The 26,966-nt window shown below is 52.3% G+C and overlaps 7 protein-coding genes across 7 annotated transcripts; 4 read left to right on the forward strand and 3 right to left on the reverse strand.

The window, feature by feature from the left end:
• Window positions 1-906: 906 nt before the first annotated feature.
• B0T26DRAFT_751809 (uncharacterized protein) lies at window positions 907-1,254 on the forward strand (the record flags this gene model as incomplete). Its single annotated transcript, XM_060445433.1, has 2 exons — window positions 907-996; window positions 1,075-1,254. 2 exons carry the CDS (start codon window positions 907-909, stop codon window positions 1,252-1,254), a joined length of 270 nt encoding a protein of 89 aa, XP_060296580.1.
• A 1,206-nt stretch (window positions 1,255-2,460) lies between these two features.
• B0T26DRAFT_646080 (microbial aspartic proteinase) lies at window positions 2,461-3,817 on the reverse strand (the record flags this gene model as incomplete). Its single annotated transcript, XM_060437782.1, has 2 exons — window positions 2,461-2,963; window positions 3,070-3,817. The coding sequence occupies 2 exons, from the start codon at window positions 3,815-3,817 to the stop codon at window positions 2,461-2,463; spliced, it is 1,251 nt and encodes a 416-aa protein (XP_060296581.1).
• Window positions 3,818-4,827: 1,010 nt separating this feature from the next.
• On the forward strand, window positions 4,828-5,386 carry B0T26DRAFT_710855 (uncharacterized protein). Its single transcript, XM_060442004.1, has one exon. The coding sequence runs from the start codon at window positions 4,901-4,903 to the stop codon at window positions 5,243-5,245; it is 345 nt and encodes a 114-aa protein (XP_060296582.1). The 5' UTR covers window positions 4,828-4,900; the 3' UTR covers window positions 5,246-5,386.
• Window positions 5,387-8,241: 2,855 nt separating this feature from the next.
• Window positions 8,242-9,296, forward strand: B0T26DRAFT_623183 (uncharacterized protein; the record flags this gene model as incomplete). The annotated part of the gene is made up of 2 exons (XM_060436111.1): window positions 8,242-8,351; window positions 8,411-9,296. Coding segments are annotated over 2 exons (996 nt in total), but the record flags the coding sequence as incomplete, so codon positions are not given.
• A 4,681-nt stretch (window positions 9,297-13,977) lies between these two features.
• Window positions 13,978-15,814, reverse strand: B0T26DRAFT_802814 (uncharacterized protein; the record flags this gene model as incomplete). Its single annotated transcript, XM_060447069.1, has 6 exons — window positions 13,978-14,051; window positions 14,164-14,190; window positions 14,602-14,734; window positions 14,915-15,188; window positions 15,363-15,502; window positions 15,542-15,814. 6 exons carry the CDS (start codon window positions 15,812-15,814, stop codon window positions 13,978-13,980), a joined length of 921 nt encoding a protein of 306 aa, XP_060296584.1.
• A 3,295-nt stretch (window positions 15,815-19,109) lies between these two features.
• B0T26DRAFT_751814 (uncharacterized protein) lies at window positions 19,110-19,670 on the forward strand (the record flags this gene model as incomplete). Its single annotated transcript, XM_060445434.1, has 1 exon — window positions 19,110-19,670. One exon carries the CDS (start codon window positions 19,110-19,112, stop codon window positions 19,668-19,670), a length of 561 nt encoding a protein of 186 aa, XP_060296585.1.
• A 2,180-nt stretch (window positions 19,671-21,850) lies between these two features.
• On the reverse strand, window positions 21,851-22,655 carry B0T26DRAFT_303865 (uncharacterized protein). The gene is made up of 2 exons (XM_060434277.1): window positions 21,983-22,655; window positions 21,851-21,916 (listed from the first exon to the last, which is right to left on the reverse strand). The coding sequence occupies exon 1, from the start codon at window positions 22,513-22,515 to the stop codon at window positions 22,093-22,095; it is 423 nt and encodes a 140-aa protein (XP_060296586.1). The 5' UTR covers window positions 22,516-22,655; the 3' UTR covers window positions 21,851-21,916; window positions 21,983-22,092.
• Between the last annotated feature and the right edge of the window lie 4,311 nt (window positions 22,656-26,966).

Here is a 26,966-nt window from a genome sequence, read left to right on the forward strand (position 1 = left end):
TCCTCGACCGAGGCGTCCCTGTCATGACGAGGATACCGGCCACTTACCAGGAAATCAAATGACGAGGTAAGGTTTCTTCGTTTCCATATATAATCAACTGGGTCATCCGCCCCCTGACCTCCTCTTGTTTGTCCCAGTTTATATCCTCCGAGTGCAACACACGCTATTACGAGACTACACTGCGCTCGTCGTAACCCACGTTCCGGGAGGGCCGGTTGTCGGCGGTAAGAATCCAGAGACAGGGATCCAAGACATACGCCATGGTGCTCGGCTGCTCGCAAGACGACATGTCCGAGTATCGCCGGATATTGGGATACTTTCCGGACACCATATCGTCCCCGTTCACCATTATCAAGGTCTTTCTCGAGCTTGAGCGCCCCGCCGGTTCAATGACGTTGAGAGAAAGATCCAGGAGTTCGAGAGTAAGTTCTTGTACGGTAAACCTGAAAAGCAGGCTCCTGTCGCGAGCGGCCGCCATGCCCAGGAAGACCCTGAGGGTCTCATCCAGCTCTACTTGAAGAACGTGTGCCAGCTGAAGAATAGCTTGGCGGCGTGGATGGTGCAGCTGGAGGGCTTCATCAAATGGTCCGAGCACGACTTTGCCATCCCCGAGGGCGAGCAGGACGACGTCGACGCCAAGGTGTTCCTACGCATGATGGCGGACGAGTACTAGATCAAGATGGACAAGTGCGAGATGGTGTTGCAAGGGGCTTCCCTAGGGTTTCAGATGGTGCGTGTCTTTCTTCCACTACTATCTAATTACTTGCAACAGACAAAGCAACGCAAACCTTCTCAACTCCAGGCCCACTAAACTACAATCATCTGATTGCCGATTAACGCATAATTCGTTTCGTCTGGCCTCAGGAAACGGCACATCTCTCGCGACTAGATACACGGCTCTCGCGAATGGACACTAGCATCGCCCTGCGCGACGGCAAGCAGATGAAGGCCATCGCGGTCCTGACCATGATCTTCCTGCCAGGGACATTTGTCGCGGTAGCTACCAACCGACTTACCAAATGTGCGCTTATCATTTCGCTTGCTAATTGATCCTGAGCGCACGCCAAACTTTAGACGTTGCTTGCCGTGCCCCAACTATCGGGTCTCGGTACAACCGGGAACTTTCCAAGCTGGTCTTGGTATCTGATTCTGTTTCTCCCCCTGACGGCCCTGGTGCTTCTCGCCTACTTCCTGTGGGTCAACTCGAAGTATTTCAGGCCCAAAGAGTTCAACGATCCAGCACTCACCGTGTGATCTGCGTTTTATCTCATGGGTGCTGAGGCCTTGGAGTAGTAGTATCGTTTCCTTGGACACGTTGTGCCGGTTTTAGCTACCCCTAAGGTTTATGATGAAACAGCTTTACAACGAATGAATACCATCGTTCCAGTAATTAGGCGCTCCCGCCTTTTTCCTTCCTTCGTTTCCATCCCCAACTGGCCAAGGGAGGTGGCACTCTTTGACATGTAAACCCGCAAGGTTGCTGCTAAAGGAAGATGGATGCATGCTGTGAACACACCTAATTAATCACACGATCAAACACACATAATAACGACAAATAAAAATCACTCCAAGCTGGCCCTCAGCCTCTACAGGTAAAAAAAGCGGCTCAGGACTCAGCGCGGCCGCTCGAGAGTAGGTTGCCTAAAGTGCGCGTGCGCGTGGCCACGGCGGCTTGCTTATGCGACGGACATGCGGACGTGCGTCAGCTCTTCGAGCAGGTCGTAGTACAGCGCGGCCCGTCTCGAGGTTGAGCGGGTCGTCGTGTGATTGCGGGTTGTGGATGCGTCCTGTCGAAGATGGATGCTGTTCTGTTTCCGCCAATTAGCTCTTGTTTAGTGAAGATGTTTCCTTTTTCTTGAATTTGGTGTGATGGTGGGAAAATAAAACACGTAATTATAGCTTCTCGCCCATCTAACGAGCCGCAGTCCTGCGACGTGCTGGCCAGAAGCTCGTCCAGCATGTCGTCGGACATCTTCTCGGGCGGCCTCGGCCTGACTGGTGGATATGTTAAGAAGGACCTAGAGTGGGTGGAGCCGGAACAGAGTGCTTATACCCGCTGCGACGTCACTTCACTGTCGTTCGGGCATTTGACTAAACAATAATTCCAGGGATTGCCGTCGTTCCTGCATGCACCGCGGGGTGACACCTGCACGTCCGAGACAATGATGAACATGGGTAATCAAACTCCCACCTTTATTACGTAAAGCAGTCAACTTCACAACGGGAATGCTGAGGCTGATGAATCCATAAGATTTTTTTACTTTAGACTAGGTACGTCAATCGTCACATGACAATGATAGGCGACATTAACGGCATGTATGCAAGAAAGAAGGACAGACAGAAAGAAAGATAGAAACGGAGGGACTATGCTCGACCACCCCCTGGCCTCCTCGCTCCTCCACACCAACTCGCCCAGTCGTTTCCTCCCTCCCGCACGAGACCACCCCTAATCAAAACCACTCAGAGCGGCTTGGCCGCCCAGCCTAGGGTAGGGGTCGTCGCGCCATTGAAGACAACGAAGGCCGCCTTGAGCGCGACATCGCCAAAGATGTTGATCCCGATGCCCGAGCTCGACTGCAGGCCACCAAAGCAGGTCGAGCTGCCATCGGTCACCTGGCCGTAGTTGAGATACGCAGCCGGGATGACGATGCGCGCGGAGCCGACGCCGAACGTAAACGTCGGCAGCGTGGCCGAGCACGGGAAGATGTAGCCGCCGTACGTGTTGCTGTTGGACGAGCCCGAGACCTTGTTGTAGTAGGCGCGCACGATGGTGGTGGGCAGGTACAGCAGCGTGGTGCCCGTGTCGGCGATGCCGCTGATGCTCGTCGAGACAAAGGCTGCCGTGCCGACCGCGTACCCTGATGATGTGAACGTCCAGTACCCCTGCGTCGTGCTGACGCTGGTGTACGTGATGGTGCCCGTGTACTTGCTCGTGTCGATGTTGCCGAACTCGTAGGTGCCGGCTGGGAAGAGTGGGTTAGTTGTTTGTCCTGTCTAGAAGGTGGGAAGAGGGGCAGGGGCAGGGGCAGGGCAGGGGCAGGGGCAGGGGCCGGGGCAGGGGCTGCTTACGGGCCTGGTGCTTGAGGTCGGCCGTGAAGAGCGGCGAGGTCAGCTGGGGCTTGACGTTGGTGAACCACGTCTTCTGCTTGGTCGGCGAGACAGTGTTGATGTTGTCGAAGCCGAGGCCGAGAAGGCCGTCGATATCCGGGTCGGCGGTGAAGGAGGACGACACCGTCTTGGCGGCCTCGACGGCCTGGCTGGTGACGGTCAGGGGGCCGACGGCGACCTTGTCGGCGTAGACATTGCCGCTCGACGAGCTGCCGTCGCCGTAGGAAATGCTCCACGAGTAGCCCGACTTGAGCGACGCCGAGGTGCTGGCGCCGGCGTTGTACAGGGTCTGGCCGTTGACCTCGCTGGCGGGCAGCTGGGTGCTGAAGACCCAGAGATCCGACGAGCCCGAGTCGAAGTCGAGGTTGAGGACCTGGGGCGGGGTGCCGATGGAGACGGGCGTGATGTAGGCGTCGTCGAAGCTGTCGATGGGGGTGGCGCTGGCGCTGCCCGACGCGCGCTTCCCGACGCGGCCGTTGGTGATGTTGAAGACGGTGGCGCGCAGCTCGTCGGGGATGGGCACGCCGAACTTGAGGTACGTCTTGTAGACGGAGACGGGGCCGCTGGGCTTGTGGCGTGGGTTGCGGACCTGCTTGACCTCGAAGCTGCCGCGCTCGTTGACGGTGGTGCCAATCTTGGGGGGCAGGGCCGAGACAAGGCCGGCGCCGGCGAGGAGCGCCGAGACCAGGAACGACGCGAAGGAAGGCATGTTGTTGACCTTGGCGTGCAGGGGAGGGCGGGAGTCAAGACGACACAAGCTTTGCGGTCAGGGGTGGGAAGGCTGGAGAGGGAGGTGTCGATGCTGCACCCAAGAACTTGGCACTCATCTTGGCGGACCAAGACCGTACTTATACACGCAGGAACGCCTTGGCTGTAGCTTGGCTCCCGCGCGTCGACGTCGACGGCCGCGGTGGTGCGCGCGGCGCGGTGCTGGCTGGCTGGCTGGCTGTCGCGATGTTTCGTCATAGGGCGACCAGAGTGAAAGGGGAAGCTGGCCGAGGCAGCTGCCTGTACCGGAACCATCGCCGCCGAGCACGCCTCGCTCGAGGCAGAGCCAGGGGGAAGACCGTGAGCGGACGCAATTGGCGCCGGAGCTGGTGGACAGCTTGGGGTGTTGAGGTCGCCACGGTTGCCAGAATCCCAAGGTCACCTCCCAGGAGCAGCATAGCCAAGCAACCCCACGCGACTGCTGTGGGCCGCCATGTGGTCCTGTGGTCCTGCGGTTCTGTGGCCTGCGGTTCTGTGGTCCTGCGGTTCTGTGGTCCTGCGGTTCTGTGGGCTACCGTGTGCTGCCGTGTGCTTGCTGGGGAATTGCAGACCTAAAGCGGGCAAGATGGCCGACCTGGCCGAGGTGGCCGGGCTCGCCATCCTGCCAGCTTCCGCTTTGGTCGTGGTCGAGCTATGGCGCAACTCCAGGTGTTCAATGCTGTGGCCCCGGGGCGGCCAGGGTCGTAGTGGGTGCCGAAGTCGATAAGCCGAGGGTGGGACGTGGTTGCACTGGACCGCCAAGATAAGGGGGTGCCATCCCGCCTCGGTAGATGGACCTCCCCGATCTGTGCTAGGCCCGCTACACGACGTCCACCTTTAGCTACTGTGCAAGTAGGTAATAAGGTAGTGGGCGCCTGATGTTGTGCGGGCCGCCTCGCGTGCCTCCGCATTACTGGTCGGTGCTTCCTCTCGCATCTCCAGGTTGCTTCCTTTCGCATCTCCAGGTTGCTTCCTCTCGCATCTCCAGGTTGCTCCCTCTCGCATCTCCAGGTTCCTCGACACCCGGCAATCTTGGCAGGATCCGATGCCCGCCTATAGCTGTGCTCAGCCGACCACTTTCCTCTGTTATTTTTGCTCCTTTTTGCTCCCTTTGCTCCTGTTGGCTCTGCGCTTCGTTATGGTGCTGCCTGGGCTGCATTGCCACTTGCCCCCAATTCTAGCCCTTGACCAACAACTAGCAAACCATCCTGCGCCCATTGCGCCCCCCATGGAGAAGTTATGCCGTCCCCCTGGCGGCCAGGACCCTCGTGCAATACAGTGCACCTCGTGCAATACAGTGCACTACCTTGCGCTAGCTCGGAGTTTTTGCCTTACCCCGCGGGAGCTAGCCTACAAAACCCCAGGGGGCAATTGCCGGCGCATCCGCTGATATAATTGGCCCGGTGTGGAAATTCCCCTAATGTTAATTTCTTATCGATCGTCCATTGCCCTTCCAGGTTGCCCCTCTCGTCACTTTCTTATCCTCACCTCACGACAATTGTCTGATCACCCGACAATTATCTGATTACCCGACAAATAGTTTCGATTGAGATCTCCAGAGCACCAGCTGGCCTGTACCCCCCATGCCCGCCAGCCGTACCTGGGCTAACTGGCTGCGGCCTCCGCAGCCTCGACCTCGCGGCCCGGGCCTTCCAAAGATTAAGCTGCAGGGTTAATAACGGCCCCGTCCCCCCTTTCCGCTCTTGTCTAGTCTGCGTTCACCACACCTTTTGCGCGGTTCTGAGCATTCTTCTCTGGCAGCCCTTCTTCAGCGGTCCGCACATGCAAACGCGCCTGACGTATTGTTTGATTCCCAGTGCGGCATTTTTGGTGTATTCGCATATACCTCCCTTCAGGCTGCCACGCCATGCCCAAAGACGTGATGGCACCCGACACGCGACCGACTGCCATGCACCATTACGTGATGCAAGCAGCCAGGAGAGTAAAGATGGTGGGTAGGTGGGGGTCCTGCACGCTACAGCAAACCAGTGTGGTCCGTTGCCCTGAATTGTTTAGTTCTCCCCACCCTTTAGAGTTGGTTCGAGAACCGTCGCCCCTTGCTTCTTCTGACCTACCCTTTTCGTGCAAGCCACTAGAAGTGGAAAGGTGCCCACTTGGTGCCGCGCTACATGCGCCTCGGCTCCATTGCCCGTTGGAAACGTCTTCACGTCTTCGACGACGCCATGTCGTGCTCCTGCTTCTGCTCGCCTTTTGTTTGCTCCTGCTCGTCTAGGCCACGGCTGCTAGCCCTGATCGCTGTGCCCGGGCTGCCGTCGGAGCTGGACGGCGGCTAGTGCATTCCATCACGCCATACCCGCCCGGCAAGCGGCTCTGGGGCAGCCTAGACCCTCCTCCCTCTTTCAGCTGCTCCTCCGATCTGGCACCGCATTCGTCGGTGTCCAACGTAGGTGGCGTCAACGATGTTGCGATGCACCCCCGTGTGAATCCCTCCCGCTAGCCAACCTAGTGTAATCTTTCTGCCACTCCCCAAAACTAGTATAGTCGCCTGTTCAGGTATGTGTCATAGAAACTGTTCAGCGCTCGATTGCTTGTTTTCCAGTATCCTCGACTCATTGAAACGAACGGGGCGGGGGCTCACGATGGCGTCGTTGCCATTTCATCGCAATGATGGGCCATGATGGCGCAAGTGGAGCTGTCTGCGCTCGTTTCCCTCCTTCCACATGCGTCCTAACTCATTCCGCCAGTGGGAAACCATGTCTGGCAACAACAGGCCCCGAGTGAGTCGGGCACCGGTGTTTAGGTGTCTCTTGCTCAACATATGGAGCTGAATCAAGGAGGTCTCATGAGAGACCTTGATCAAAGGCTCTCTCTCCATCGACGCAAGTTCACTCTTCTATTCAGCCATTAACAAGGCCATCCCTCGTCGCCCAAGCTTCTCACTGCAACAGATATTGGCGCCTCGCTTTCGTTTCTTCCTTGGACTCGTTGTTCGGCACTCAATGATACATCTTACTTTTGATTAGAACACCATGGAGATTCATGGTTGAAGGCCTTCCCACCATCAATCCTCTAGCCCAAGCGATCGGGTTGTGGGCTAATTTATTCTACTTAATTGTCCCCCGCGTTTCAGTCATAGCCCAATGCAATCGATGTCTCACACCCTCCCACCCCCCCACCCCCTCCCTTTTCCTTTTCTAGGCTTCATCGAACCTTTATAGTCGCTAGTCGCATGTAATAGTCGTTCTCCCTCTTTGCCACCATCCCTTTTCCGTTTCCAGACTACCAATCTCCTTTGTCCGTGCCTATTTTCACGTCTCCTTTCTACTGAGTGTAGTGTGCCTGAACCAAAGTCATATTCCTAGACCAAGGCTTCGATACCCCTAGGCCAATTTTTTCAACCGTTCGGCCGCCTCTGCACTTGGAGGTGCACTTGGATGAAAAATGAAAAGGAACGCAGCGCCCCTCAATTGATGACTGCCCCGCGGAGTGATAGCGATTTTGTGAATGTCTCTCGTTCCCTCAACTAATTGCTCGAGCCACCCCTGAACGTAGTTGCGCTGGCTGGTTGGAAATTTGGTTTATAAACGGTTTCTGCTTAAGACTAGTCGTAAGAGCCTCGTCTACCAAGCCTCCTGCCAAGACGTCTTCCAAGCCATCTGCCAAGGAATCCCATTGGTAAGCCGAGCAATATTCCGGCTCATATTGCCGGCTGTCAAACATTCCCCACAGGCCCCGACGCAGGGCAGTTACACAGGCGGCAGGGCATCAATATATTAGCCCCAAGTCGTACGAGCTGGGCGCTGAGGCGCATTTAGAAATAGAAAAGGTCCAGAAGAGACCCGAGTTGCCGTTGTACATCTGACGGCATTGCAGTTAATTAGTTGCTGAACAGCTGCGCCTTGACGCCGCCGCAGAATATTAGCTAGTTTTACAGTTGCAACCTGGAGAATAGGCGTGAGGCGTAGTGTCGCAGTTTGTGGTTTTAGAGGAGGCGAAGTCTCACGCAACATTGTAGCGGTGGAAATCTCGGCAGTCTAGACTGTGCCGCCCTCTTGGCGACCCAGACGGCCGGGATCATCTCTAATACGACGACGTGCAGCCGTCTGCCACCCGGCGCCATATAAATGTCTCAAAAGGATTCCCACCCTTCGACGACATGGTTTCTGGCCCTTCCCAATTCCAAGTAAAACCTCCCAGACAGGCGATATTCTTCATCACGAACGGGCAGCTTGATCGAGTTTGGCGGCGGCGGCGGTGGCAACGACATAAAATCCCGCGACGATGCATCTGCCCACTCTGGTCTATTTATCCGCCGCGGTTAGCCGCGCAGCCGGCCGCGCGTTTCTGCCCCTGACAACGGCCACCGAAGTCACGTTCCGCAACGAGACGGAAGGGAAACTCGGAGACCCTCCCGTCGTGGCGGCGCCCCCCGGGGGGTGCCCGCCGTTTGAAAGGGGCAACTTCAGCATCGACGCGTACCAGCTGTACCCGGAGAACATGGACTGGGACTCCGAGCTGTGCCAGGTCTACATTGGGTAGATGACGCCTTTTGGTCAGGTTTCATGCTGATTTCTTGCTGACGAGAGAGATCCAGCATCCTGTTCAACGGGAGCTTCGGCATCTACGACCCGTACGGCGATAAACTCGACGTCGTGCGCTTCCCCGGCTACTCGCTCGACGCGGCCATCCACATGGGTGGGGTCGGCTGGGACGCGCGTACGGGGCTGGCGTCGGCGATCGTGGGGCAGGGCAACGCGTTCAACACGGCAGGCGCGGTAGTGGGCGGCGACAATCTGCTCAAGAAGTACGACCCGCGCACGCGCGCCGTGGTTTGGACCGTCAACTTGACGGCGACCACGCAGGGCGCCTACGGCGGCTTCAACGACGTCGCGCACGACCCGGCCGGCAACACGTACGTATGCGGCACGTTCCCGTCGTCTATCCTGCGCGTCGACGCCCGCGGCACGCACGTCACGGCATGGTACCCGCCCGCCGAGCCCGTAGACCACACGGTGCGCGGCTTCTCGGGCATCGTGGCGCACGGCATCACGCTCGTCGCGCTCGACAGCGGTGCCGGCAAGCTGGTACGCTTCGACGCGACGGCCGCGACGGCAGGAACAGGCGTGGTGGTCCCCGTGGCTCCCAACGTATCCATCGCGGGCGGCGACGCGATCCACCTACCGGCCAAGTTTGGCGGGCGCGTGATGCTCGTGGCCGAGCACGCGGCTGGGGTTGCGGTGCTGCGGTCGCGAGGCGGCGACGGGGACGCGAGCTGGACGGCCGCGGAGCACTTAGGCGTCGTGCCGAATTCTGTCGCGGCTCTGCCCCCCGGCGCGCTCGTCGTCTCGACCACCCAGATCGGCGACAGGCTGTACATTGTCAACGACTGGTTCGCGGACCCTGTCGTGTCTGGGACTGTTGCCGGGAACAAGACGGCGTTTCCCATGGTCGACATTACCCGCCAGGTCGACGAGTTGCTGCATCAGAGGGGCTTGAGAGGTTGAGGTGATGGGGGTGAGAGTTTCAAGGTTGGTGGTGGGTGGCACTTTGTTGGTTGGAGCAAAGTTGGTTTGGTGAAGGACTTGTGTTGTAACTGAGCGTCTCGGTCCTTGGCATGGCACGAGCCATGGATTGCCTGATGACAGGTGGATGCAGCGTTCATAACAATACAAATAATTCAATGCGAATCGAACCAATCCAAATACTAGCAAATAAAATACGGCTAATATACCATTTAAATAAATCAAATATAGAATTCTTCATATTTGATTTACTTTATTTTCATTTGATATAAAAATAAGGACCTTTTTTTCCTAGTTCTTCCCACATCTACGACTAAGAAAGGTCGGATTTTCAAGGGCCCAGAATTAAAGTGGGCTACGGAGCTTACCCGTGCCGCATTCTTATTTTTCAGTGCTGGTTCAAACAAAGCAAATACAGGGTCCCGGTTTGATTTGTCCGCGTTGTTATTAAAGCTGGGCCGCAGGTGTCATGCCCTGAGATGGAAGCGTCTTGGAATATAAATCCAACAGTTTGAACTTTAATAGACGGCTTGATCCTGGGACAACGATATTGTATTTCCGGAAATGGTAGAAAGCTCTTCTCACGCTCCCTTTCGTCTCGGCGAAAAAAATGACGGGATAGGTGTATTGCCATCCAGGTTGACAGGCTACTTTAGAAACAGGAAATACCGATATAAACGTCATATGGAGGAGTTCTGCAAAAGAAATAGAAATTTGTTATGGTAACGTTAACATGTTTTTGGCTTTCTAAAGATATAATGAGCCGGGGTAACAACACACACTAGTTAGGGGTACAGGTCAGGGATGCAAGCCGCCCTGCGGCCTGTGCGTTTGACGATAAAACTCTGCTCTTTTCTAAAAAAAAAAAAAATCGATCTCTACACCCTCATTCCGAGCCTACGGCTCGCCCTGATCCTACTGTTGTTTTGTTGTGTTGTGGTGCCTTTTTACCGGATCAATAATTATTACAAGTTCCCTTGTCACCTAACAACCAATCGAAAACACGCTAAAAGTGACCTTGGATGCACCACCAGGATTTAGCAAACTTCGTGGGAAATACGCTGCAAGGCCAGCTTAGAACGCTAGCACCGTCAAAACCAGCCTTAGTTCTTCTTCTTACGGCCTAAAGCTTCCACCTTTGCCCGGGTAAAGTCTTTTATGGCTCTCTCCTTTGAGCCAGGCTTCTGTCACAGGTTGGTACTTGTCGCTCTTCGAAATGTGTCCAACAGCCATTCCCAGGCTGGCGGTCCATTCCATTTCCATCCACGCAGCCTCTAGTAGAATGGATGGACGTCCATTTGGGTCCACCTCAAATGGAATGGATGGAAATGGACGCTAAGAGTAGGCCCGTGGAATGGATGGACATGGAATGGAAATACGTGGACGCTAGCTATAAAGGGACGATACACGTGATCCTCCCCCCTGTTGCCTCCCGGGCTTCCGCAAAGCTCAACTCAGCCAACAGATCAGTCCCTGGCGCCTTGGCTTCTTCAAGAAGCTTCTCTGTACTCTCGATATATCCCCCACGAAGCCATGATCTCACTGTCTGTGTCATCCCGATCGTACTAGCGTCCAGCCTAGCTCGTTCGTCTCGAACCATTCGCCCGCATGTTGAGAACAGTCTCTCGACATCAGCAGACATAGGAAGGACAGAAAGCACATCGAGAGCCATTTGCGACAGACGTGGATACTCTTCCCGCCTCTCATACCAATAGCTAATAGGATCTAGGACATTCTGGTCAGACTTATGGACGTCGCGGAACCAATCGCTGTATTCGTCGCCAACAGAATGAGCTGAACCGCCGCCCACGTCCTCAGCTTGTAACAAGGGAGTCGTCGATGAAGGTAGCTGTAATAGAGTCGGGGCAAGACGGGATTCTTCACGATACTCATCAAAAGGATTCCGATATATGCGCCGCTTCTTCATGACTGGCTCGCCGCGGTCTCGATCCCGCGAGATAGTTCGCCACTTGTAGTGAGACCGGTATAGTCCCTCTACAACGGATTTTGCAGTCTGGATCCAGTCCGGGCGATCCGCCCAGACGTCCTCGAAATATCCCCAACGGTACGCCGGGTGAAGTGTAATGGCGGCGTAATAGACCGGCGTCTCGTCAAGCCGCGAGTAGTACCTGTCAAGCTTCTTCCAACAGAGGTTAATATTAACCTTGAAGAGTTCAGGATCGGGATATCGATGAGCGGTAGCCTTGTATATCTCCATTTTACCAAGGAGGTATTCGTAGCCAAGCAGGATATCCCATGGACACCCATACGCTTCGATGTATCCTTCTTTCCGCTTGCGCTGCTGACCATCGCCTTCGAGAGTAATCAGGACGTGCTCGAAGTGTTGCAGGACCTCGTTAAATAAGGAGATAATAGCCCAGTCTTTCTCTCCAAGTTTGTTCTCGTCCCTGAGGCAAAGTGGCACGTCGCTGTTTGACTTCTTTCCCCTCAATACCAGCCCCTCCCACTCGCTTTTCTGTTCGTACCAAAGATCCTGGAGGAAGTCCTTTAAGAGAAGGGCACGCCGAATCATATAAAGAGTGGATAGCCAACGGGTGACCACATCGGTGATAACATCCAGAGGTTTCTTCGCTCGAGTCGCCGGATCATCAGACTTGCTATACGCGGTAAGCTGAAGAAATCGAAGGTGACTGGTCAGAGTGTCTGAACGGTGGATCCAGAAGACGAGGTTATGGAGTTTCCCAACCGGTCCTTTTCGTCTCCATAGCTCGTGGAGTTTCGCGTCAGGTGCCTCGTTCCCTTGAATATCGTCCTCGAAAGCCTCGGAATCATGGCCAAAGAGAAGTGCTTTGACGGCAAGATTGAGGATGTGGCCAAAGCAGCGTAATCGCCGAGTTTTACCCTCAAAACCAAGCGCCTTCCCAATTTCTTCCATCGCCGTATCGTTATTCTTAGCGTTGTCGAGTGTGAAATATCCCACCTTATGAGCTATGTCGTAGCTTCGAAGGACCTCGACAACATGGGCGGCGATATTGTCGCCAGAATGGCGGTCGACCAGCTCAGGAAGGCCGAGCACGAGTTTTCCCGGCTGGCCAAGGGTGTTGAGAAAATAGCAACAGATTCCATACAAAGCGTGGCGATTATTGGACCTCCAGCCATCGAATGCAATATGAATTGACCCCGGGGCTGCCGCTAATACTCGCTTGATCTCCGCCTTGTTTTCCCCGTACACCTGAAGAATCCGCCTGCGGACTGTATCGTGCGTAATATGCGCTTCGGTTGTCCTTACGAGTGGATTGAGATACTCGAAAGCGGCACGGAGGTATGGATCTTCAGTTTGTCGGAAAGAAGAGTTGCTGTTGATGATCCATGAGACAACCAAACGCTGGAACACTAGCCGATCAAAGCAGCCAATGATCTGGTTTGCGATCTGCTGCTCTCGCACATCATGAGTATCCAGCTTCATCATCTCGGCTATATTCCTCGATGGTGTCTTCTCCTTTGCTTTGCTGGGCGGTCTCCGCTTTCCGGAAGGGTCATAGACCTTGTGGTCATTCCAGAGATGGATCTCCGCGTTCTGCGTACCGCTTGAGGCTGTCGAATGAGGGTTGGGCTTGCGACTGTCAACACAGACCTTGCAAACCCATCGCCGTTTTGTATCATCGTCGCTCTTCTCAATATCGTAGCCGAATTGCCATATCCATGATGATGTGGACGCGCAGCGTTGAGATTGCGTGTATCCGGGAAAATCTTTCCAAGGGAAGAGGTCCCACGAGTCCTTCCGACTCTCCTGATCTGGCGACTTGAGAGCCATAGAGCTGATAACCGGCGTCTTAGCCATTCTACGCGGTACTCATCGAGAATGGACTCGTCTAGACGCGTTCGACGCGACACCTTTGACGCGAAATGTCCAAGACCCATGGCTGTTCTATTCTGTTTAAAGATACCTTTATTTGTATATGGAAATGACCGTATTATAGGTACCTGAGATCTCGGCCAACCATGACCAAGCTTGTTTCCACCTGAATTGCAGGGGTATTGAGGGGCCAGACCAGGACCACCCCTACCCTTTCACACCCCTGCTTCCATTTCCACGCATCCACTCCACGGAGCCCTCGCGTGGATGGATGGATTATGTAACGGGCAGGTCCGTGGAATGGATGGAAATGGATGCACGGACCATCCATTTCCACGGCGTGGACGCGTGGACCGTGGACGTGGAATGGATCGCCAGCCTGCTTATGGCGCCTCCTGCACACTTGAGCCGAGATTGTAACACTACTGGTAGCTGCGGAAAGTGGCTCTTGGGTGGGTCCAGGGAGACTCCGAGAGCCCAGGCAGCAGGACCAATCGGCTTGTGGGGTCTGTGGGCTCCGTAAGCTCTTGGGTAAGAACCCCAGAAGCCCAGGGAGCACTAAAGGACGGACTCTGATTGGTTGGCTCAACTTAGATAAGTATAGTCGCTACAGACACTTAGGATAGGGAGGACTTCTTGTTCTCCAAGTAGGCAATCCATTGTTCATAATCTACTTCATTGTCTAATACACTGCTAGAGCAATCTCCTTTGTGAGATTATTGCCACCCAAGGTCGCTTACCTTCTTCCGTCACTCCCTTACGTCCACCTCAGTTCTCTTGGACCTACGTCCTTGCAGTCTCACTCACGTCGCCTGAGTGCTGTCAGTCCTCGTCAACGCTCCGTCGTTGACCCCTATCAGGTGTTAGGGACTGGGATTGTAACAGCCCGTTAGTATCTATTTAAAAGGTTTAGCTGAGTATCTTAGTATAATTATATTAAGACTTATATATAAAGGAAAACATCTCACCAACCTAATTATTACATTCAAAGAAGCACTCATCGCGTACAATAATTCTTAGGCCTAATTATCGTATCTAGCGCACGTATGTAGATAAGGCTAAGTGTCAATGACAAGGCGTCGGTAGACGCGGTCTTTTAAGCGCTCTAGTATGAAATGCAAGAAAACACGACCTACTAGCACAAGGTAAGTAACGCTCGACCAGCCGAGCTACACCTAACTATGTTAATCTGAACCTCCCCTACGCCCATATAGAATTTCTGACTCTTATTGCCCCGTCTTCCAGCTGTAAGCAAAGTGTTGGACTCTCTCTCTCCCTTGCCCTCTAGTCTCGTTAATTCCAAACCAGCTCAACTTTTTCAAGCTATCCAGCTCAAGGAATCTGTCCCTCATGTCTCACCCTTGCCCCTTACACCAAGCTTCAGCTCTGTTGCTTCTTGTCCGGAAATTTCAACGGAGCTGAGTCTTTATGGGGTTTCCCTCTTACCACCAAGAAGAACGCAGTACTTAAAAACAATGGTCTGAAGATTAACCCCAGCCTCCCACTCCAAGCATAAGAACTTGTCCCCCGCCATTTGTAAAGGACCGTGTATGTCTTGTCGGAAGAAGATGGCCGACAGCTGCTTGTCATTAGGTATAGTTTTTATGCCGATGTGCATGGAACCTGTGGGTAACTGAGCGCCCTTGAGACCGTGGACAAACCTCCACTCTTTTTGATCTTTCCGGACTCGAAGAGAAGACCCAACGTCTTGTTTTTTATTGCCACAGCTTCCAAAAAAATGAGAACTCAGATTAAAAACTTTGGTGTTTATGTTCTGTTGACCGATGCTGCCTTCGCCTGGCAGTGACTCTGCTGGAGAAGGCAAAGTCTCGAGGTCCTGGGCGATGGCACCTTGGTTATCGAAGGCGCAAACCAGTTTCTTGTAGGCCGTGTCTTTCTCTTTCTCGGTCTTGAACTGGTTAACAAGCTCGTGTTTGGACGGCCAGTAGTGAGAGAAGCCGCAGAAAACGGGTCGCTCGCCCGATTTCCCGTTATAAATGATTATATCCGACGTTGTGAGATTTGGTATGATTCTTTCAGCTTCCCAGTTGATTTTTTTAATCATAGCCTGGGCGTCTATAATTTTTTTAGCTTTTACAGATACATCGGTGATAATTTTGAGCTTGTTTCCTTTGATGAATTGCATCAAGATGCCATGGTACTGTTTGCGCGGCTCGTTCGGTGAAATTAATGATACACTGGCGTACCTCTTTGGGAAGAATTTAGGATTGCCGCTCTCGTCTGCAAATCTTAAATTAAGGCCGTCGTAGGTAGTATCTATACCCTGAAACAGCGATTCGGCTGTGTCCTTGAACATGTGGTCGTCATCAGGTCCCCGATCCGGATGCTGTTCCCCCTCGTCCCTTCCACATTCTTTCATAGCTACTTTGGTATAAGACTGGAACATCGCATCGTAATCAAACAGCCGGAGGACAGCCAGATCCTCAACGCCAGTGATAGCAATCTTCAGCACGGGGAAGGTACCACGGTCCTCGTCAAGCCGTTCTATAACAGTGGTAGTTATGGGAAAGCGCCCGGAGGGGAGCTCCTGGACCTGGGGTTTGGACTGTAGTGGATGGCAAAAGGGCTTCCATATCTCCTCATCGTCGTAATAGTGCCGCTCAACCATCAAGATGAGTTTTTTTCCGGCAGGGTACATCTCATCAAAAAAGCGACGATCGGATGGCCATAGCATTTTCTTCTGGGCTGGCGGTTGTTCCTGGGCCTTCCTGACGTTTGCATTAGACCTAATTATGAGGGTTGAAACTTATTAGAGCAAAAGCCTGCATGCAATCGGCGATGGGAAAACGCTGAGCACTCACATGATGAGTCGTTGTGTGATATGCGGTAAGTACCTACGTGGACAGGGCAGAGGCCGATGATTTAGATTTGGAGTGTGCAGAAGTCGAGCAATGGTACGGCGACGGGGTTCTAGCTGGAGGAGTTAATGTAGAAGGAGGATATGGGTGGCGGCGTTGGATTTATATTGACCTTCGACATGGGGAGCGGTTGATATTGGCTCCAGTCTATGTACCCTCAGGTATCGAGTTATCTCTGGTCTCACATGACGGGAGACTGAGACTAAGATTGAAAAGAAGCGCACTTTGGCGGTTGGGCATCAGGATTCGGACCACTTGGCTATGGCCAGGAGGGCAAAACAAAAGGCCAACCTAGAAGCAAAAATACGGCCAGATGAACTGTGTATGTAGGTCGCGTTCCGAAGAAGCACATCGACCATCCTGACCAAAGTAAGTCTACATTGGGCAGGTACATAAGCGACATTATCTAGTACATTCTGACCTAGGCCCAACGCAACAACCTGGAGGTCAATGGCCACTAGTGTCCTTCTGAAACGTCTGTGGTTCCGGTGGATCAATATTCCCTGAGCCTCAGCTTGGCCATCTAGTTTAGCACACTCGTCTAGGGATCCTCCATTTCGAGGTCAAGGTTACAAAAAATCCAGGATTGGTGCAATAACTATCACCTTGGCCAATCAGAGAATAGAATCATGATAGAAATCCAGCGCCCGCCTTTTGAGTGCTCAATTTGACATTGAACGCCGGCAGACAGGTCACTGTGTCCGGCGTGCCAGCCTCACAGGAAATAAATCCGTTGGTGGTACCTGAATCAAAAACGTCGGTTTCTGAAACGGCAAGGTACCATTCTAAGATTAAGCGTTGGGTCTTGATTCATCCTCCGCGGCGTATTTTGCAAGGGTGTGGGCCTGGCCGATGTAATGCGGTTTGACTGCCTATTCCGGGCATCGCTATGACCCCCTGTTCCTTCTCGGATATATCCTGGAGAGGCCACTAAACGGCCTCGGACCTTATCAGGGCACGGTGGCATCCTCTTTGAAGGATCTCAAACCCGCCCCTCCCTGACCGGCCATCGAATCCTACAGGCGCAACTCGAACCAACATGAGACCCCCACGCCGCCCGTGCCGTTGTCGCGGTCCGAGGCGGCAGCACAAAATTAAATCAGGATTCTTGTTGCATACCTAGGCTAGGATAAATCTTCCCGCTCATCAGTCTAACTGTCATGGATCAAACATTAAAAGCCGCTCCGCCCTTCGACTAACAGCCAAACTACCAGGCATTGGGGAAAAAGCCAGAGCATGGCCAAATCAAGTCCTTAACGCCGTCAGCTCTTTCCCGTGCCTCATGTTCCTCCAGGCCCGCAATAAGGGCCTAATGGGACCTTCCCGGTTTTCTGCTTCGACCCACTCTGTTGCCGCCGCCTACATCTCGACCGAACCTAAGGCCGACCCATTACTCAGACTCTTGTTCGCCTTGTCGCGGCCACCTGAAGCCATATCTAGGTTCCATGTTCTATCGCAGCTGTTAAGCATGTTGCTTCCATGCCGTCAACCTAGTGTCGCAACCAGTTGGTATCATCAAGGGCGACAGAGTCCACCCTTGGCCCCAAAGCGACCGCAAACTCCTCCCGGCCCGTAATCCCTACTGGCAGACCAAAGAGACAGACAAGAACTATACTAATCATAACATGGATCATTCGTTGCCGTAGGACCTGACTGACGCAATCCAGCTAAGAGAACCTCTGTGTCGTGGCTGCATCGGGCGCCAAAGGACGACATTCCTCTCTCACTCGAGGACCGAGCATGCTATTTCAACTGAGCAACAAAAGGTCATGAATCGTCCATGGCTGAGCTCATGGTATGATCCTGCTTCCGCCCAACGCATGTGTTTCCCCTTTCTTTTTCGCCGGACGCAGGGCCTGGAGGCTGCAACGGTCCAGGAGAGAGACGAGCAGGTCAAGCGAAGAAGATAAGTCTGTCGGGGGAAATGCTCTGCGCCGGTTTCCTACCTAGCGAATTCGCCACGTACATCAACTATGCCCGAGAATTGGGTTTTGACGACAAAGCCAATTACTCCTACCTTCGCGGGCTTTTTCGGCGCTTGTTCAGAAACAACGGATTTAAGTATGATAACATCTTTGACTGGACAGAGAAGAGATTCAACGAAATCTGTGACGCAGCCAGCCAACCTACCGACTCAGCGCTGAACAAGCCGCGAAAGCAAACAATAAGGCAAGCTCGAGGCTGGTGGAGACCTGAAGTAACACCCGTCGGAGGATGCAACGTTTAACAAATTCCATAGCACTTTTAGTAAGGATGTCTCGGCCTTATATTTCTAGCCCATGTCCTGAATAGGCAGTCCAAAAAGTTCCGACATCCACAAAAAAGACCCCACAAAAAACCGATTCTTTAGCTGACGATTTACCCCATGTTGAAACAGTTGTTGGCGGCCGCGACCAGCTTCCAGTTCTCATGTTTCTGCTTTCTTGCATTTCCCAGCGCGGGCGCAAAAATGGCCGAGACTGTCCTCAGGGCCACGGCCTCATCAAAGTCCGAGCTTGAACGCAAAGAGTATATTCAACTCTTGATAAAATGCGCCGAGTTTCCTGACTGGTGCAGTTTCTATTCTTCATGAATACTTTTCCAATACCATGACTTAAGCGAAATATTTGGTATTTAGTACTCAAGATAAAAAAGTGCCGCATTGGAATACTTATCGAATATCTTATCGCGGTTAATCGGTACTTGATATGCTTGTGGAAGTTTAATAGGCCTGAGCTTTTCTACCTCGGGAAATGGCATCGTGCACCTGAAAAGTAGGGCCGTTTCGACTCTGTCTGGGAAAGCGACTTAAGTTGGCTATTAAATGTTATGTTACATCACGGCCAGGCCATGGCCTAGAAATTTCACTCTGTTTAGAGTCATATTTTGTGCCGCCTCAATTAACCTTAGGGTCGACCATGCTGGGCGCCCAGCCCGAGGTTTGTAGGGAATGGTTTAATCGGTCGGTTAAGTATAAAGACTGTACCATGCCGGTGTTCGACTGATTGATCTGCCTGCTGGTCATCGACTTTTTATGATTACACCGCTGTTCGAATACGCCATTAATACCAATCTGCGCTTGTCCTAGTAGCTAACATGAATGCTACCAACTCTCAACGCGCTGCTCCTCCGGAACCAATCGTCACCAAAGTCATTACAGATTTAGCAAGAGTTACCATGACGGCCAAGAATAACGAAAAACCTCTATCCGCCGTATCACACTTATTCCAAAATGGGCTAGATTTTGAAGAACTCACGCCGAGCGGGATCGGGAAATCCTGGAAGATTGAGGGGCTATGGGTCGACATGTTTGTACGCATCGACCAGTACACAACGTTGATAAGCGCCAACGAGGCCTTCGAAGCTATTCTAGAGCATAACGACAGCATGCAAAATTGGACCACGCTAGTAGTGCCTGTCACAAAAAAACCCGTCAAGCTTGGCCACCGAGTTCTCGGAAACTACGAAATTGACCGTCCAACCATCCTGTGGCAGAACAACAATGTCTTCGTCACGATACATTGGGATAAGTACGAAGACCGGAGATTTACTACTAGCAAAGTCGACCGAATCAATGGGAACCTGATAACGGGGGCTCTCGCATTCGCCCAAGGGCTCGAATACCTCCTTATTGGTGGAGCTCAACTACCTCTTTAGCTGCGGAGCTCGACTATGTTAGAGAAAAGGGGGTTCTGGAAGGTACCAGGATTATGGATCTGTCACAGTTGCTACAGACGACCTGGCTGCAGTTCTGGCCACCTGGCTGCAAGTCGGGCCAGGCCGTCAGCTAACCGGGCTAGGCCGTCAGCCAATAGGGCCAACGACCGTCACCGTCAGCCAACAAGTTAGCCAACAGGGCTAACGGCTGTCTGGAAACCCTACAGGCCTTCAACACTGGCTAACGTAGGCCAGATGGCGAGTCAGAGAGAGCCGAGTTCCGTTCGATTGAGTCTGTTAGAAACACTGCACACTGGATCTTGTGGAATGGGATTGTAATTGCTTGATTGTGTTCTCTCTCTCTGTCCGTTTAGATACAAAGGTGGGAAAATGGTCTCCTTATTATACTAGCTGGTATGGACTCAGTCGAACGGAACTCGGCTCTCTCTGACTCGTCATCTGGCCTGCGTTAGCCAGTGTTGAAGACCTGTAGGGCCTGTTGACGGCCCTGTTGCCTATGACTGATGGCCTGGCCTGGCTAGGTGGCCAGAACTGCGGCTAGGTGGCCAGGTGGCGAGGTCGTGTGTGGCAACGCCATGGCCTGGTGGCAAGGTTGCCCTGGCCTGGTGGCGAGGTCGCCCTGGCCTGGTGGGCTGACAGCCTGGTCCGGTTTGCAGCCAGGTGGTCAGGACTGTGGCCAGGTCATCTGTGGCAACGTCATGATCCTAGCACCTTCCAGAACCCCCTTTTCTCTGACAGTATAAACCCTATAGATTCTTAGAGCCAGTGTGGCTAATCGATAAGACGATATCGCGCAATTTGCGATCGATATCGCATTGATTTTATCGCAATATTGCGATATCGCAAATTCTTAGTCAGCTAGCTCACTCAACCCCCCCTCAACCTCATCAATTTCGCTAATATCAACGATTCCAAGCTTCAACCAACTCTTTAAGCACTGCGTCTTCTCAATCATCTGTACACCAAGTCGAGTTCGATCCCAAGAAATTGTCCTTCGAGCTCCAGAGAAAACACGTTCAGGTTCATCGCTCATTGCAGGGATCGACAACACATCAATTGCCAGTCGAGACAATCTTGGGTAGGCCAAACATCGTTCTTCATGAAGCTACCAGTCCAATGCAGTAGTCTCGATCGCCATCGGTTTCTCTCGGCAGAATAAATCAAACTCATCTTCGTTGAACCGAGCATTAACGACCTCAGTCTCTTGAACGAGAGAGTCGAAAACGGTAAGCTCTTTGTGGATATGCCTCTTTGGCTGGCTTCTCGGGGAGTCAACTTCGATAGCCTTATACTGGCTCTAAAGTTTTTTGATCCCGTCAAGTGCCGGCTTTTGCCAGCTCTTTTTCCAGTTCTATCGAAGATAGGGAAGCCGGTAAGAAGGGTGTAGAATAAGTGCGGTTACGTACGCCGAACTATTAGAAGTCTTCGAGTAATATTTATCAAAGACTTTCCAACTCCAATCAATATATTCTTGTAGGGTTGAACCGTTATACCGTTTGAATGACTTGTCGAAATGTTGAACCAGAATGTCCATCGTCTAAAGAACTCGATCAAGGGTGCCATCTCTTCCCTGGGTTATAAGGGTTACCGAAGCGAAAACCTCCAAAAACTCCTCAATCTGCTGGAGCAGTTTCCAGTCCTCAAAGCTTAGGTAGTCTTTAGCCAAGTCGTTCTCCCACTCTTTTGTGTAAGTATCAACTACTAACTTGACCGACATAGCAACTTTCAACATCATATACTAGGAGTTCCATCTGGTTTCGTTATCGAGGGGGAGGAATCGGCCCGCTAGGTTATGAAATGCTTGGCTTCGAGTTGGTGATCCTCGAATGTGGATGGCAATATTGTGCAATTTGCCAAAAGGTCCCCGTTCTCGCCACTTCGCTTTCCGACTATCCTCTTCTTCAATATCGTCTTCAACCTTAAGTTCCTCCTCTTGGCTAGAGTCGAGGTCGTCGAAGTTAGGCTTAGATATAATTGTCGACATCAAGTATGGCTCAGACTTAATCGCCAAAAATACATGCACAGTCAAATTGATAATATGACCATAATAGCGAAGTCGATGATGTGTTACTTCCCACTCAGTTGAACTTTTCTAGAAGTACTGACTAAAGGTTCGACAAAAAGAGTCGTTCGTCGTCGTATTATCACCGACAAAGTAACCGAGGTTTTTGCTGATTCCAAGAGACTCGAAGAGAGGAGCGACAACCGATGTTTGATCGGGGCCTCTATATGACAAGATCGGCTTCAGTCCCGCCAATACATAGATGAGTTTTCGGTCATAGTTGACGAACTAAATAGTGATGCCGAGGAAAAGAAGTCGGTTAGATGAAGTCCAGATATCGGCTGCAAAATGGATTTTCGACACGGCCGACTGAAGTTGCTTCCGAAGATTGTCAAATCCTTAGTCGTACAGTTGATTCATCGCCTTGGAGACTGAAGAATGGTGTGAAACAACAAGGCCATTATCTTTTGTAAGGGTTAGATTTGCGATTTCGAGAATGCGATGGAATTCTGGCCACTCGACTAGGCGAAAGGGGAGATCATACCGCACAATACACTTCACAATGGCTTGTATAAGCTCCTGTCTATCGACTTCTAGACCAGCTGCAGCCTCGACTCGTACGATCGCGTTCTCAGGGTGCTTCGACCTTAGGTGGTTTTTTGCCGTTGTTGTGCTCCTTGCAGAGTAATCAGGGCAATACTTGCCGTACCAAATAAGAGACCGACCATCTTTAATAAGTTCACAGTCAAGAGCAGGTCGAGCATGCTCCCAAACTGCTGATCGAGTTCTTGAAGAAGTAATTGAAAGTGTAGAGATATCCATGGTGGTGGTGGTGGTGGTGTTTGTGGGAGACGATGAGGGAGGGGTTTGGAGGGGTTTGTGCAATCGATATCGATTGCGCGCTGCACTGCGTTCGATATCGTATCGATTGCGTTATCGATTGCGCTAGTTGCGTTTTTTATCGATTAGCCACACTGCTTAGAGCCACTACTTACCCCGAAGGGCAACTAGAAGTCTATCTCTACAAACTATATTATTAAGTTACCGATATTAAGGGACTCTGTAATAAAAAAGCTTACGATAGTGTCACGGCAAGTGCAGGCGACTCTTGAATAGTGGGCCCAACCCGGACCCCGTATCTTCCTACACCCTACTAGATTGGATTCATTCCGTAGCCCGTATGTAAGAGAAGGCAGGTACGCCGGATCAAGGTGGTCACAATGCAAGTAAGAAGGTGGGCGAGCAATGAGTAGTATTGGTGTAAGACTTCAACCTGGCCCTCGCAAAGGAAGGTGGGCGAGGGCCATTGTTTATATACATGCTCAGGGGCTCAGGCCCGGGCACCAGTCTGTGGGGTGTGGCGCCACGGCGTGGCGCAGTGGCTTATGCCAACTGGCAGTGTTCTAGCCAGTTGGTGACAAGTGGTGGGCGCGCACCCTGTGCGCGAAGTTGGTGTTTGGGGTGTCCTTTTCCTTACACCGTACGTACCACGTTATATAACCTACAATACCACCTATTTCCCCGCGCCCTGCCCGAGCTTTAGAAGCTTCCTTTCCTTTTTCTTTCCTTAGCTTTAAATTCTACGAATATAGCGACCATAATACAGCCTTATCTCATATAGTTAACTATATAGTAATAATCTAAAGCTCAATCTCTCTACTTGCCTGGGAAGTGTCACGACCAGGGCAAGGCATTGAGGTGAACTCAGTCCATTGGGTGCTATCGACGAAGATTCTAAACTAAGGAGGGAAAGAAGGAAAAGTCCAACAACGCGTCGTGTGCGCGCGAACAAGTTTGCATCTATCAGTGGGGTAGGTGGGGCCTCGAGGAGGCTTCTGATAGGCCCGTGGGTTCTGGGCGGCTCTGGCTGCTTGAGGGCCAGTTTGGTGGACGGGTCCTCACAGGAAGGTAATTGTCAGAAAGAAAGGGGGTTCTAGCCACGCAAGCGGTTGCCAGAAAAAAAGACCTCTATTACCCACACGGTACTTCCACCACCATACAGAATCCTACCTATAAGCAGGTTACACCTGGGTATTCTACCACCCAGTCATCTGACCCTGGCCAGCTAACACATCCTGCATCCGCACTACCATAGAATCCACCCACTTATTAATAGTCTCCTGACTTATTCGCTCCCAACCTTCCAGAATCAGTGCCTTCAAGTCAGCTCCTATAGTGTAGTGTGCACGTACGAATTGCTTCACTGCACGCCAGCAGTTTTCTATAGGCGAGAGGTCTGGGGATCCAGGGGTATTAAAGTGGTGCTTGAGGTGGTGTTCTTCTTTCCACTTCCTTACCATATTACTAGCCTTGCAGTTTCCACCACCATGGCCAGAATCCCCATCTTCTTCCAGAACAAAAGAATCCCCACGTGCTAGCCAAGGGCCTACCATTTCTTCTAGTATACTACGATATATAGCCAAGGACATCTTTCCATTAGTGTTTGTTGGGACCGTATAAAAGTGTAGTGGTGACTTAAAGTTCCAGCCAACAGCAGCCCACACATGGTATCGCTCAACCTCCTTGCCTTTAGAAGGCTCCTCAGCGTGGTGGATACAGTCAGGGCAATAGCGCTCCCCAGGCTTCCGGATAATCTGGATCTTTCCTTCAGGAAATACACCAAAGTGGGATTCATCTGACCATCTTATATCGCGCCAATTCTCAGGCAAAGGACGATAGGAGAGTGAAAGCTTGGCTACTTCCATCCTTCGTTTGGCGTGGGCAGGGGAAACAAAGCCCTTCTCGCAAGCAATACACTTCCGGTAGTCTAGTGTACCCATGGCCCTCTCGATCGTGCGTGTGGAAGTTGGTGGTGCACCTGCTGCTCTGGCAAGGCCTTGCCAGCTTAGGGCCTGATCGGCTCGCCGTTGCGGTGTCGTTGCGGTTGGGAAAAGATACGAGCCATGTGCATAATTAAAGTGGAGACACAGCCAATGTACCCCGAAACCCCCTGTAACTAGGCTTTTCCTAATTAATCATAGTCCCGTGTGACTTCCGCCCTGTCTTCCCGCAATTTTTTGACCAAAATACAGCCACGACAGCAACCCACCTATCGTCAAGATGCCCAGAAGACCCCGCATCAGGGCAACCGCAGTAGAGTCTCCTGCTCCTGAGGCCTCTATTGTTGTTCAAGCCGATGACCTACCCTCTGACGACGGCCTGCAAGCCTCCGATGACGGCCCTACTTCCGAGCCGACACCTAACGCGCCTTCGTCGACCCCGCGTACGAGGCGGAGGAAAATCATCTACACAACCGAAATGCAGGCGAAGATTATCGAGTTATTCCGAGACGAGGCTATCGCTGGAGCGTTCCGTATCAACAAGTTGACCGAGACGCGGCCGGCATTCCAGAGGATCTCTGTTACAATGGAGGAATCCTTTCCAGACTTCCACTGGTCAGCAGAGAAGATCAGGGACAAGTACGATAACGAGAAGAAGCGATTCCGAACGATCAAGACCTTCCTTAACAAGTCAGGTGCGAAATATAACAAAGAAGAGAGGATGGTGGAAGGCTCTGTGGAAGTCTGGAATAACTTCCTTTTGCAATATAAGGATGCTGGATGGCTTCGGACTGCTCGGTTTACTCTGTCAGACTATGAGACGATATACGCCAACCAGTCTGGTCATGGCCGTAACATTATCCGCGCGGGTAATGCCTTTGGCCCCTCTACTACGACGCCTGACGACGAGGGCGAGGGCGATACCGAGGATGCCATGGTCCTGAGTACGAGCTCAGCTACTGATGCTAACTCTCGCCAACCCTCTGTGGCGCCGTCGTACCGGAGGGTTCGGAAAGCCAATACAAATCCAGAGGTATTAGCACTGGCCCAGAGCCTCGATAAGCAAGCTGAGGCCTCTATGAAGCAAGCAGAAGCTATGGTTAAGCAGGCTGAGGCCATGCTTCGCCTGAAAGGGCAGGATGAGATCCAGCTTGCGATCAAGGACTTTATGCACAACTTCTCTATCCAGTTAAGCCCCGCAGAGCGTGTAACGTGTATCATGCAGCTAAAAGAGCACTCAAATGCTGTTGTATGGAACACTGTAGACCGGGATATTAAAGAGGCTCTGACCGAGTCATGGAAGACTAGCTAGAAATCCCGCTCCCTCCATAGAACCTCTGCAATAGCATCCCGGATATCCTTACTATACCGACTCCTAATTATCTGCTCAGCATACCGACAAGCCTCTTGTTGGATTCAGCACTTCAACTTTCTTGATTGATCCCTCCTCCTTGTTCTTTTTGGTCCTGCCAGAGGGCCTCTATTATAGTTGTAAATGGTGGCAATGGTGGTGGCAAAAGCAGCCGCACCAGCTGAACTAGCCACTTCATTTCAGCTCCCCTGAGCCTCTTTTCACCTCGGATGACCACACCAGAGCTCAGCTGGGATGAGCTCTATTCCACATGCAACCCTTGTCCATCTGACAATAGCCAATCCAACACCTCTTGTGTAGCCTCAATTACTAGCTCCTCATCGCTGGTGTCAAGAAGGAAGTTATGGATACCAGTGACTGCGTACACGATCTGGACCTGGTTTCGTATCGAGTACTCTGGCGCAGTAGCTCGGATAATCTTCCACTTCCTCTTTAGAATACCGAATACCTTCTCAACGATAACCCGAAGGCGTGCGTGCCGGATGTTATATAGTTCTTTTGCTGTGGTCGGCGGGTTTTTGGCATTCCTCCAATCCTCGAGGTGATATCTGACACCATTATAAGGTGTAAGAATCCCTACATGCCCACCAAATGCAGCGTCTGCAAGGTAGAACCGGCCCGAGGGGACCGCAAAGTCATTCGCAGTAGCGATGCTAAGGAGCGTAGAATCGTGTGTTGAGCCCTCAGCACCAGCGAGTACGTACGAGAACGCACCATCAAATCGGACTGCGGCGAAGACGTTCTGTGCGATAAAGCCTTTCCGGGTTCGCCACTGGTGTTGCTGAGGCTCTGGAATGAAGGCGTGGATATATGTACCATCAATGGCCCCGATACAACCGTAGAATGCATCGTCGATAGACGGGTCGAGCCAGTCATCGTCTTTTGGCTTGACGAATGCGCAGTGTAGCTGTACGAGCTTGTCCAGTAGATCCGTCATAACAGAGCTCACAGTAGACTGGCTGACTCGGAACCGGTGGGCAGCATTACGCTGGCTCTCGTCGTGGGCGAATATCCATAGCACGATCATAAGCTTTAGCTCGGCTGTCAGGTATCTGGACCCCTTGAGCCCGGTATGCTCTTGTAGCCATGTAACCAATCGATGGAAAGCGGCCTTTGGCATA

This window comes from Lasiosphaeria miniovina, assembly GCF_030549165.1.
Source record: "Lasiosphaeria miniovina strain SMH2392-1A chromosome Unknown B0T26scaffold_4, whole genome shotgun sequence".
In the NCBI taxonomy this organism is placed as follows: domain Eukaryota; kingdom Fungi; phylum Ascomycota; class Sordariomycetes; order Sordariales; family Lasiosphaeriaceae; genus Lasiosphaeria; species Lasiosphaeria miniovina.

Bases quoted from the DNA above. Each gene is read 5' to 3' on its own strand.
- B0T26DRAFT_303865 (XM_060434277.1), bottom strand. From the start codon at position 22,515: ATGGATATCTCTACACTTTCAATTACTTCTTCAAGAACTCGATCAGCA.
- B0T26DRAFT_710855 (XM_060442004.1), top strand. From the start codon at position 4,901: ATGCCCGCCTATAGCTGTGCTCAGCCGACCACTTTCCTCTGTTATTTT.